The sequence below is a fragment of the Nothobranchius furzeri genome, chromosome 2 (genome assembly GCF_043380555.1).
Source record: "Nothobranchius furzeri strain GRZ-AD chromosome 2, NfurGRZ-RIMD1, whole genome shotgun sequence".
Taxonomy (NCBI): domain Eukaryota; kingdom Metazoa; phylum Chordata; class Actinopteri; order Cyprinodontiformes; family Nothobranchiidae; genus Nothobranchius; species Nothobranchius furzeri.
The window spans coordinates 81,652,959-81,665,731 of record NC_091742.1 but is presented as its reverse complement, the minus strand read 5'-3'; the positions used below and the strand labels follow the sequence as shown (position 1 = coordinate 81,665,731).

Below are 12,773 nucleotides of genomic sequence, written 5' to 3'. Positions count from 1 at the left end.
TTCGTCGACCAAGAAGAATGGAAGTAAACAGTGATGATGTTAGCACCTTCATGTTTGTTCCCTCCCTCACCTCAGTGTACATCCTGGTGTGTGTGTGTGTGTGTGTGTGTGTGTGTGTGGGGGGGGGGGGGGGGGGTTCCATACAAACTTGATGTTATTGCAGTCACTAAATCAGCCTTCTAATGTGGCGCTGCAAGGATGCAGCACCTGAACTTGCACATAGTAGCAATAGCTGGTGGTTCTTGGGGCAGCAGTAGCTCATCAGGTTGAGCGGGTTGTCCAGTAATCGGAAGGTTGCAGGTTTGATCCTGGCTCCGGACAGAAAATTCTGCTGTTGTGTCCTTGGGCAAGACACTTAACCCGCCTTGCCTGCTGGTGGTGGTCGGAGGGACCGGTGGCTCCTGTGCTCGGCAGCCTCGCCTCTGTCAGTGTGCCCCAGGGCAGCTGTGGCTACATCGTAGCTCATCACCATCAGTGTGTGAATGGGTGAATGATGCACTGTAGTGTAAAGAGCTTTGGAGTCCTGACTCTGAGAGGCGCTGTACAAGTGCGGGTCATTATTTTTATCATTATAGCTACAAACTGAAAGGATGTTAATCCCACCATGCACTAGCTAGCAGGATGTTAGCCCTATCACACACTAGCTAGGTTGAGTCTTGTGGTGTAAAAGACATTAGTGGTTTTAAAAGAATGACTGATTCAAGAAAAGACAGAAATGTTGTTCAAGACAAAAAATAAGATTTATTTGTTCGATCATCCTAGAATACATATTAACAGTATTCATGCATATTTTCTATGGCCAAAGCTTTTACTTTAGGATGTGTGAGTAAACTCTATAGATGATGCTAGAAAATGTGTTTTCTTTGTATTTATTAGCAACATTCTCACCTTCTGTTTTGTGACAAAGACAGTCCTGTTATAGTCTTACTGTACTTTTGTTTTCTCCTTGGCCCACAGCGAGAGCAGTTTCTCCAGTATTCCCAGTACATCAGGTTAAAACCAGACCTGGATTCCCCTTTGGTCACAGAGGCTGCTGACTTTTTTAAGGTAGGAACCACAGAACATATAAAACACACACGTTCCCACACACATCTCAGGTTTAAAGTGTGTTTCTGCCCAACACGTACTCACAAGCCTTTTGTATTTATTCCAGTGGCGGATCTAGGATTTTTCTGAGGGTGGGGCCATCAAGGGGCCACAATATTTATAGAGGGGCCACGTACAGTCCAACATACTTGCATACTATTCCCAGTTTTGTATGGTAGATACAGTTTACCCCAACACCATGTTGAAAAACATCAATGCAATTATACATCAATTTTTACTGTACATTGACAAAATACAACCACACACAGCATTTGAGAAATTTTAGCAATATCAGTTCAGAGTACCCACCCTTTTTGGAGTCCCTGGGACGAGTGCTAGATAGTGCTCCATCAGGGGACTCCATTGTCCTGCTGGGGGACTTCAATGCTCACGTGGGCAATGACAGCTTGACCTGGAGGGGTGTGATTGGGAGGAACGGCCCACCTGATCAGAACTCGAGCGGTGTTTTGTTATTGGACTTCTGTGCAAGCCGCAGTTTGGCCATAACGAACACCATGTTCGAACATAAGGATGCCCACCGGTACACTTGGTACCAGGGCAGCCTAGGTCACAGGTCGATGATAGATTTTGTAGTCGTATCATCTGACCTGCGACCGTATGTTTTGGACACCCGAGTGAAGAGAGGGGCGGAGCTGTCAACTGATCACCACCTGGTGGTGAGTTGGATCAGATGGCAAGGGAACATGCCGCGTAGACCTGGCAGACCCAAACGCATAGTGAGGGTCTGCTGGGAACGCCTGGCAGAAGAACCTATCAAGACGGTCTTCAACTCCCACCTCCGGCAGAGCTTTGACCACGTCCCGAGAGCAGTGGGGGACATTGAGTCCGAGTGGGCCTTGTTCCACTCTGCGATTGTCGAGGCGGCTGTTGCTAGCTGTGGTCGTAAGGTGGCCGGTGCCAGTCGTGGTGGCAACCCCCGTACCCGCTGGTGGACACCAGAGGTTCGGGGAGCCGTCAGGCTGAAGAAGGAGGCCTACAGGGCGTGGCTGGTCTGTGGGTCTCCGGAGGCAGCAGACAGGTACCGGATAGCCAAGCGGGGTGCAGCAGTGGCAGTTGCCGAGGCAAAATCTCGGGCGTGGGAGGAGTTTGGTGAGGCCATGGAGAAAGACTATCGATCGGCTCCAAAGAGGTTCTGGCAAACTGTCCGGCGCCTCAGGAGAGGAAGGCAGCAACTCGCTCACACTGTTTACAGTGGGGATGGGGAGCTGCTGACGTCAACTGAGGCTATAGTCGGACGGTGGAAGGAATACTTTGAGGAGCTCCTCAATCCCACCAATGCGCATTCCGAGGAGGAACCAGAGCTGGGAGGCCTGGGGATGGACTGTCCGATCTCGGGGGCAGAAGTTGCTGAGGTAGTCAAACAACTACACAGCGGCGGAGCCCCGGGGGCGGATGAGGTTCGTCCTGGGTATCTCAAGGCTATGGATGTTGTAGGGCTGTCATGGTTGACACGTCTCTACAACATTGCGTGGTCATCGGGGGCAGTTCCTAGGGAGTGGCAGACCGGGGTGGTGGTCCCCATCTTTAAGAAGGGTGACCTGAGGGTGTGTTCCAACTATAGGGGGATCACACTCCTCAGCCTCCCTGGAAAGGTCTACTCCAGGGTACTGGAGAGGAGGGTCCGATCGATAGTTGAATCTCAGATAGAGGAGGAGCAATGTGGTTTTCGTCCTGGCCGTGGAACTGTGGACCAGCTCTATACCCTTGCAAGGGTGATGGAGGGGGCATGGGAGTTTGCCCAACCAATCCACATGTGCTTTGTGGATTTGGAGAAGGCTTATGACCGTGTCCCCAGGGGCACCCTGTGGGGGACGCTCCAGGAGTATGGGGTGGGTGGCTTTCTGTTAAGGGCCATTCAGTCCCTTTACCAGAGGAGCGTGAGTTTGGTCCGCATAGCCGGTAGTAAGTCGGACCTGTTCCCAGTGAGGGTTGGACTCCGCCAGGGCTGCCCTTTGTCACCGGTTCTGTTCATCACATTTATGGACAGAATTTCTAGACGCAGCCGTGGTGTGGAGTGTGTCGAGTTTGGTGGCAGGAGAATCTCGTCTCTGCTTTTTGCGGATGATGTGGTCCTCCTAGCTTCATCCAGCTCTGACCTTCAGCTCTTGCTGGGTAGGTTCGCGGCCGAATGTGAAGCGGCTGGGATGAGGATCAGCACCTCCAAATCTGAGACCATGGTTCTCGACCAGAAAAGGGTGGCTTGCCACCTCCGGGTCGGGGGAGAGGTCCTACCTCAAGTGGAGGAGTTTAAGTATCTCGGGGTCTTGTTCACGAGTGAGGGTAGGAGGGATCGGGAGATCGACAGGCGGATTGGTTCGGCGTCTGCAGTGATGCGGACGCTGAGCCGATCTGTCGTGGGGAAGAGGGAGCTGAGCCAGAAAGCCAGGCTCTCGATTTACCGGTCGATCTACGTCCCAATCCTCACCTATGGTCATGAGCTTTGGGTAATGACCGAAAGAACGAGATCGCGGATACAAGCGGCCGAAATGAGTTTCCTCCGTAGGGTGGCCGGGCTCAGCCTTAGAGATAGGGTGAGGAGCTCGGACATTCGGGATGGACTCGGAGTAGAACCGCTGCTCCTCCGGATCGAAAGGAGCCAGTTGAGGTGGTTTGGGCATCTGGTCAGGATGCCTCCTGGACGCCTCCCTGGGGAGGTGTTTCGGGCATGTCCTGCCGGCAGAAGGCCCCCGGGTCGACCCAGGACACGTTGGAGAAGTTACATCTCCAATCTGGTCCGGGAACGCCTTGGGGTCCTGCCGGAGGAGCTGGTGGACAAGGCCGGGGAGAGGACGGCCTGGAGCTCCCTAGTTGGGATGCTGCCCCCGCGACCCGGACCCGGATAAGCGGAGGAAGACGAGACGAGACGAGACGAGCATTCAATTTATTTTGCAAAGCCACAAATATCAGGTTAAAATATGTTTGTGTGTGAAAAAAACACCAGAAGAATATCACAGGACCCTCTGCTCTTGACTGGGAAATGTCTGGTGGGAAGTCAGTTAAATAAGTCTGAGTCAGTTGCTTATATCTCTCAACATGTAACATTCATGGCATTCAGAATCTGCAAGTGACTGACTGCAAAATTCAATTAAATTTAAAGAGCCTTTACAAAATGAGAAGCACACCACCAGGTCCTACTGGAACAGAACACCGTTCTGATGTCTGCGCAGGATTCTGTGCATCACACTGGAAGATGTCTGAAAACAGCAAATGAGAAATTATCTAACATAAGCCAAATACATACACAAGCATTTATTACTTTCAAAGATCAATGTTTACCATTTGATCCTGCAGGATTAGTATTGATTGGTGACTCTGGTGGCCCAGCAGGATGGAAGGTTGAGTCATTAACTTCACTCTGGTTGTCTGAATTGGAGAGTCTTGTCCCAGTTTGCAGCTAAAATACAAATATATGTCAAACTCCAGCTAAATCCAGCCAAAACTTTGTTTTCTATGAGACCACATTTTTATTTATTTGAAATTGAAGACTTCAAAGATTGGACTATAAAGATGAGATGTGGTAGATGTAGACAAAGAAACCAATACAATTTAAATCCATTATGTTAATGTTATAGTAAACCACATCACCATGAAGCGGAAGAATTCAGTAAACATATGTGCCATTAGTACAAGATAACATCATTTAACAAATTTGAGATAATGGTGATTTTTTTTATTTTTACCTAGAATAATGGCAGGAAAAGTTGGACTAACAAAGGAATATCCAAAACACAAAATCTCTTTGGAAAACTTAACCTTGACCTTAATTAATCAACCAATTAGAAAATTCAGTGTTTCAAACAAGGACTTTTCCCACACAATTTACAATACATCAAAATGTCACAATTTAGGGAAACCTTGAAGGAACTGTGGGAAAGGAAACTTAACTGCAACATTACTGATGATGAATGGAAAGATGCTTTGAGAAACGTAAAATCATTTACTAAAGGGAAGCAACTTTGCCACTAATGATTTGTCACGATTAACAACTTCTATCAATTTAAACAATAATCCTTTATTTTTGGTGCTTGGAATAACTGACCCAATTATTACTGATAAATATAAAAAGCTCAATGCAAATTTTCTGTGCAAGAAAATGACTCCACATTAACTGGATCAGCTCCAAGATAAAATGGGAAAAGGTTATCCTCAATTATAAGCAGAACACACTGGGCAGCATTAGGTCGTTTATAAGTGGTCAGTCCGTCCTGCTGGATAATGTGGTGCAATCATGATCTTTTTACAAAAGATTATGCGATGGCGGTGAAAAGAGAGCTTGGGGGCGGTCTCTGCGCTGCCACGGACTTCAGTTTATCTTGGACATAACTTGCTTTTTATTGCGATCAAAGCCACACTCATTAAGCTTTTTTAACAAGCCGCTCCAGAAGGTGTCTGTCCCCGTGCAGTCTCTGGTGATCTGAGCTTCAACTCTTACGGAGAGGCTCCCCGGCCATCATCTCAGCTGATTCTGTTTAGAAAAGCCAAACTTACGGCCCATGTTTACTTTCATTTTTAATATAGTTGCCGGCCGGAGCTCGGCAACTGCCCACGTGATCATGATACCCCCTTCTGTTGCGCCAAGTTGTAATATGCATTCACAAGTCCGGCGTTGCGGTGATATTAGTATCAACCGTGGCAGCACGAATGCCACAAAATTCCCGCAACACCATGCCGCCACGGCGCGTTTATATTACACGTACGCTGATTTCCCAGCATGGTATGTCCTACAAGAGGCTGTCTCTCGTGTTTATCTGACATGACTGTTGCACAATAAAGATTATATTCTTTCTGACCTGATAAAGGGGGAATGGAGGTCCCTTGCCCTGTTCCAGCCTCTGGTCTACTGCCTCCTGCTGCTCTCTCTCTGATTTCTCCATGCTCGTTCTCACCAGCTGACACACTCACTCTCTTGGGAAAAAACTGCAGAATTCCCGCCTGTATCTGACCCTTTCTTTTCATGTTCTCTATCAGACAGTGCCAACTATTAACACACGAAATGCGGATTACAAAAGAAGTACATGGATTAGCAAGGGCTAACGTTTTTTCACAAGCCCTTTTTAACATTACCTTTAACTAATGTCGGCATTGCTTTCCATTGGACTTATTGTCAGACTTGACTTACATGGCAACTGTGAGTAAGCAGTGATTCGTGACTTACCAACAAACTCCTCATAACGTGGACTCTCATCAGATCCGATGTCGGTTGAAAAGTTCTCCCTTCTTGGAAATCTTTCAAATCTTCTTCTGTTGGATTTCACACAATATTTTGCTCCTTAGCGCCACACGGCCACTAGTGTTTGGACTCGGAATTGCATCCACCTATAATCTCATCACCGCACAAAGGACAGATGAGTGACAGGACAGGGGCACTACAGGGGCCAATCATATTTCAGCAGGGGCCAGTGCCCCTGTGGCCCCGCCCCTAGAACCGCCAATGATTTATTCTCTTCAGAAATCTGTTCAATCACGATGCCGTAGTATCAGTACTTTAACTGAGCAGATCACAAGCACGCGCCAATTACAGTAGCTTTATTTTTAAGTGGCAGCAAATTAAAAACGAGCTGTATACAGTCAAGCTAATTACATGTTTAATATACAACCAGAAAAGCCAATTAAAACCAGATTATAGAGAGCTCCCAAGCTACAATTAACTACAACTAATCCATCAACCGCACGATGAGATTACTACCAAGACTCTACATGCAGAGATCAAAGAGCTTAAGATCTTCAGGCTCTCACTGCGGGGTAATAAGGAAGGAGAAGTTCCAGCAGATGACCACCAGGAGGCAGCGTGGGCTCATGTTGCTTCACCACATCGCAGATCACAGCTGCAGAGATTATGGCTGATGGATGTATAATGACTGATGGTGGTGATGATGTAAGAGATGATGGTTGAAATCAGGAGCTGCAGTTTGAGATGATTTTTTTTTTGTGGTTTGGTCGATTTTTGGATGAGAACAGAAAATATAGAGCAGGAAAAGCAACTTGTGACCAAGCTCCATCAGAACAATGTCAGACATGTTTGATCAAGATAGAAGAACGTCTTCAGGTTCATGTTCATTGGGTTCTTTACTGGACACACTTCAGCATCCTCCTCTCCTGCCCCAAACAGACTCATTAACACAGGAACACCACAGGGTCCTGTACTCTCACCTTTCCCTTTTACTCCACCCACTACAATTTCAGTACAAGTCAGAGACCTGTCATCTGCAGAAATATTCAGATGACTCTGCAGATGTTGGGTCTTACTGGGATGGACAAGAGCCAGAGACCTGGTGGATGACTTTGTGGAATGGTGTAAGAGAACTATCATCTCATCTTCAATGTGAGCTAAAAGGCGAGGTGATTGCGGATTTTAGGAGAAGCAGGATTGTGCCGGTTTGGGATTAGTAAAGTATTTTTGAATTAGAAAGAATTGAACTTGCTAATATTTAAGCAGGGGTCTCTAACCAGGCAGTCGTCTGTGGATCTTCTGCTACATGATGGTCCTATCTGCAAAGTGTTTTATTTTGAAAATCTACAATGTTATTTCCCAATGTAGTTCTATAGAGCAAGGTAAGTGAGACACCATGCATTATGTTGTGCACTGAATTCTTAGAACCTGAGTTACTTTGTCATCTATCCATACACAACAGTAGTACCATCAGATTTGGATCTGGTATTAACTTTACCTCCTTCTGTACACCCCCCCCCCCCCCCCCCCCCTTAAAGTCCAAACTCCCCCAGGCCTCCCCCCTCTCCCCTCTATCCTTCCCTCAGTGCCTTCAGGCTCCCATTCAGAGGCTGGAGCAGTACTGTGAGGCCCTCATAGAGCTGGGCGGCTTAAACCCCTCCTCAGACTCCGCCCTCTCCATCCTGAGACACGCCCAGCGGCACGGCGAGGACCTCAGGGCCAGTGACCTCATCGTCGGGTGTCCGGTGAGAGCGCCTGTCCTGGTTTATGAATCTGCATCGGTCAAAGTCCCACCTTTCAGTGATGCTGGGTCGGTGTGAGTGATGGAAAAATGCAGTGTAATATTCCTGGTGTTTAAATATTTTACCATTTTCATCACTTCTGTTTTCTTTACACAACTCCATCTCAACAGCAGTGAGAAATAAAATTAGCCTTGTTGAAATAAAAAAAATAAAACATCAACATCTCTTGACCTACATGATGTTACTCTGACACCACCGTATTACTCAGAGGTAGTCGTGACAAATGTTGGACACACACACACACACACACACACACACACACACACACACACACACACACACACACACTTCTACTTCAACCCTCGCTACAGTGGCTCTCCAACTTAAAAAGGAGCGTAAGTGCAGGTGAGCGTGCCTGTGAGTGGGCGTGGACGTAGGCGTTTGTAATCTACGTGAAGCCTCTCTCCTATCATCGAGGGGTTTCAAAATAAAGCTCTGTGTCTCTGAGAGTTCAGACTTCGCTCTCGTTGCTGTTCTCTGCTTGTTTTTGCCTTTCTGGCTCTGGCTTTGAGTCCTGAGAGACAACGATGGAACTTTTGAGCGTCTGTCTGCTTTTGTTAGGAGTCCCAGCTGCATCAGAACGTCTCAGCTCTGTAATTGATAAGAACAATAAAGTCACATCTTTGTCAAAGACGTGACTCGGCTGGCCAATTAGAGCCCAGATCCAACACTAAGGAGAATCTATGTGAAGACAGAGCACGCTACCATGGAAGGCAGTGGAACAACAATAATAGTAATCATGCTTTCTGTTATTGTGTTGTGAACAAGACAGTTTATGCATGAAGTCTTTACAACTCCAAACTGGAGTTCAGAAGCTGAAGAACCAGTTGAGAACACAAAAACACATTAGATAATTAGTAAATATGTCAACGACCCAATCAGGGCACTGCAGCATAAGAAGTAGGACTTAGATGCTTTTGTATTTCTGCTTGGACCTGTCACACGCAACCTGAGGCATTCACCAAATCCTCAGACTGGATAATGTGATGTTTGTGTTCTCAGATCCCGGCGGTGGAGCGAGGTGAGCTGGTGCGGCAGGGCGAGCTCACAGTGTGTGGAGGACCTCGCAGGAAACGAGCGGGCATCAGGAACGTCTTCCTCTACGAGCACTTCATCATCTTCACCAAGCAGAAGAGTCCAGGCCCGGGACGCACCACCTTTAGCTACAAACACAGCATCAAGGTGCGGCTGACACCTAAAGGGTTCATAAACAATCAGATCTTCTCTGCAGCTTTCTGGGTCAGAGTCCTTTAGGTCTGAGGAGCTAACGGCTAGCCCTGAGGCTAGCATAGACCAAGGTTCATTACTGCCGTCATCCAGGTTTTTAACCCTCCCACTGTCCTAATGGGTGCGGTCCCACGAGGAAAGTTGACCATTGAGCAGGGTTGGTGGTATATCCCTTGAGGTCCACATGGCAGGGGTGAGGTGGTGCTCACTCCTCACCCCTGCCACATGGACCCAAGGCATAAGGTGTCCTCAACTATAATGGTCCAAGGGCCACACACAAAAAAGACTGAAGCAAGAGGGCCGGGGGGGGTGGGGGGGTGGGGGTGGGGGGCTACTGCTGTTTGGATTGCTGGCTGTAATGCACATAACACTCACGCTTGCAATATAAAGCAGGACAACACCTTCCCCCCTCCAGCTCGGCTGTGTGACTGCACTAACCTGTCCTGTGTGACCCTCACCATGTAACCCTCATGCTGTCTCTGGAGGAGCATATAGGAAACAAGACCTCCTGTAACTTAAAATGAACCAAAGCTTCCTCCCCGATTCTCTTTAAGTTTAATTTAACATCAGTTTATCATCATGAAACAAAAGAATAAAGTGGAACAAAATGTATCTTCTATTTCTCTCTCCTTTTAACTTCTCCGTGTCCCTAAATAAAAGAGACAGATGATTACGCTGCAGCCGCCGTCACTGACCCCGCTCTCTCCCCAAGACCGGATCTCCCGACATCACAGCACTTGTTCTGACTGAGCGCTTCCAGGAGAAACAATAATGAAATTATGAAAATAATAACGTGTGTTTGGGGGAGCGTCCTCCGATCCTCTCTCTTGGTTGAGCAGACAATCTCCCTCTTTCTCTATCTCTCTCTCTCAGTCGCTGATCGAGCGAGCGGAGCGCGCCGCGAGACAACCCGCTCAATTGACATAATTTACGGCCCAAATCCAACAGAACCAGTCTGGCTGATTCGACTCGGGTTCGGTCTCAGGTTATAACTCCAGTGCTCAGCCCTGCAGTACCACATGAAGGCAGATCAAAGTTTCCTACCCGGTAAATGTGGAGAACACCGCTCTGACAGATTTGGATGCTGCGCTGGTGCCGCCGTTAAAATAACAAAACTACATTCCACTATTATTGATTATGGTACTCTTCTATGATGTAGAATCGTTTATGCCCGCATCTCATGCGTTGATTATTTGATTATTTTCCTCAGCTCTATCCTACACCTCCTGGTCGGCCGTCGGGAGTGGGGGTGGGGGGTGCGCGCGGGGTTTGGGGGCCACAAAGAGAGGGCTCGCGGGCCGGATGTGGCCCGCGGGCCGCCATTTGCAGACCACTACCATCAACCCTGGTCACTGGTCAACTTTCCTCACGGGGTCACACCCATTAGGACAGTGGGAGGGTTACGTTCTACTGAGTTAATCTAGAACAGGAGTTTCCATCCTGCAAATCAGCAGTTTCCTTCTCCAGCACACCTGGTTTAAACCCTTGAAAATAAGATTCACACCTAAATTTAATTAGCTGCTGTTCTTGAAGCCTTTAGAGTAGATGCAGAAACATGACATCTCTGTAAAGGTAGCAGCCTGAGTGCTTAACCTCAGCTCTCTAACCTACATTAACTACAAACAATGTTTAGTTAATGAAGTTGAAACACAGATAAATCCATCTTTTTTCCTCCATCTTGGATATTTTCCTTTTTCCTTTGTGATGCTGCATATGGAGATGTGGAGGTATGGACTGGGATACCAGACAAGGCTATAGAATAAAGTCTTACATGTTGGGGTCAGGGGTAACGTGAAAAATGACTGCTCTAGGCACGTTATCATCTATAGTTTATGACTTTTTAAACTGCTTCTCTCTCCTGGAATTTCTGTTTTCCTGCAACCATTGTTTTATTAAACTTTACTCTGAAAGCTAACCTTTACATAAAACCTGTGTGGATCGCCTCTCTGCAGACTGGTGAGATGGGTCTGACCCAGAGCGTGGGGGAGGAGGGGGTGAAGTTTGAAGTGTGGGTCCGACAGGCTCCCCGAACCAGAGACTGCATCACGCTGCAAGCTCAGGACCGCAAAGAGAGGGAGGCCTGGGCCCACGACATCGCCCATCTGCTGTGGACACACGCCATTAACAACACGGGTAAACTGCGACCTTTAACCCCCAAAGGCACTGGATCCAGATCAGCTCAGAGTTCATGAACAGTCTAAACATTCACAGATGTTGCATAAAGCTCAGATGGTGCATCAATCCAGCTTTTCTTTGGAAAACAAAACAACTGTTGCATTATGGGTAACAAAGCAAGGAAAGAAATGCAAAACATGTATTTTACCATATGGCCACCAGGGGGAGACCGTTGTAGAGGCAATTAGGCATTTTACTTTGATTGAGCCTGTTTTTTTAGATAAAAATGAAAATATTAACAGATTGGTACACACATGGTGCATCACAGAACCTGAGTGTTGTCTCCGTCCCTCTCAGAATTGTGTCTGAAGGAGTCCCTCTGCATGGGAATATCCAGCAAACTCCTGCTGGACGCCTCAGGAAGTCCAGTTACAGAGCTGGACTCCACCAGCAGCCTTAGCGACAGAGGTGAGCACGCAGCATGCACCAACACCACCTGTGTGTGTCTAAACGAGATAATTAATAATAACTTCAAATTTCAGGTCTGTCACAGCACACTGCATTTAGAAATGATGGAGTCGGGTAAAATCCTCTAAGAGTATCAGGTCAGGATTCCTTTTAACCAGAATTAAAGCTATTTGTACTGGAGGCCACCTTGTCTTGGGCGTGTGCTTTGGAATGTTCAGTGACACTGTGTGTTGAAGAAGATGGCTTTTTTTTTTTTTTTTTTTTTTTTTACAGAAGAAGCCTCAAATTATTGTTAGAATACAAATAATTTATGGTCATTTTGGGACAATCCTGGAGGCATCTTGTGTAAAATAAAATGGTATAGACTGAAGTACAGTGGAACCAGACATGCTGAGGCACATGAGCAATAAATACATGGATGGCATCCTGTGCAACTATGGTACATGGTCAGTATTTGTATAGCACCTTCTCAGGGTTCTACAACCCCCCAAGGTGCTTCACAAAACACTCAGTCATCAACCCATTCACACACACATTCACACACTGGTGATGATGAGCTACAATGTAGCCACAGCTGCCCTGGAGCACGCTGACAGAGGCAAGGCTGCTGAGCACAGGCGCTACCGGTCCCTCCGACCACCAAGGCGGGTTAAGTGTCTTGCCCAAGGACACAACAGTAGCATTCTCTGGCAGAAGGATCAAACCTACAACCTTTTGATTACTGGACAACCCGCTCTACCCCTAAATGACCTGTGGTGGCCATCTTGAATTTTGCAAACTCCAAAGATTATTCAAATCTTGTGGTGGTTTCTGAGCAATTTCATCAGTGCAAGCACATGCAGGCTAAAACATTATTGTATGCCATCCGCTCTTTGAATGCAAAC

General features: G+C 47.2%; 1 protein-coding gene and 1 long non-coding RNA gene across 4 annotated transcripts in view; one reads left to right on the top strand and one right to left on the bottom strand.

The window, feature by feature from the left end:
- Positions 1-12,773, top strand: part of arhgef40 (Rho guanine nucleotide exchange factor (GEF) 40) — a 45,463-nt gene that overhangs the window by 27,829 nt on the left and 4,861 nt on the right. For all 3 annotated transcript variants that reach the window (XM_054747430.2, XM_070548953.1, XM_070548954.1), the window contains exons 20-24: positions 958-1,047; positions 7,816-8,022; positions 9,082-9,261; positions 11,259-11,439; positions 11,779-11,889. In XM_054747430.2, the coding sequence (XP_054603405.2) occupies positions 958-1,047; positions 7,816-8,022; positions 9,082-9,261; positions 11,259-11,439; positions 11,779-11,889 (769 nt within the window). The remainder of the gene's footprint in view (positions 1-957; positions 1,048-7,815; positions 8,023-9,081; positions 9,262-11,258; positions 11,440-11,778; positions 11,890-12,773) is intronic.
- On the bottom strand, positions 4,165-6,382 carry LOC139066402 (uncharacterized). Its single transcript, XR_011519294.1, has 3 exons — positions 6,263-6,382; positions 4,384-4,501; positions 4,165-4,301 (listed from the first exon to the last, which is right to left on the bottom strand). It is a non-coding gene; the product is annotated as an uncharacterized lncRNA (long non-coding RNA).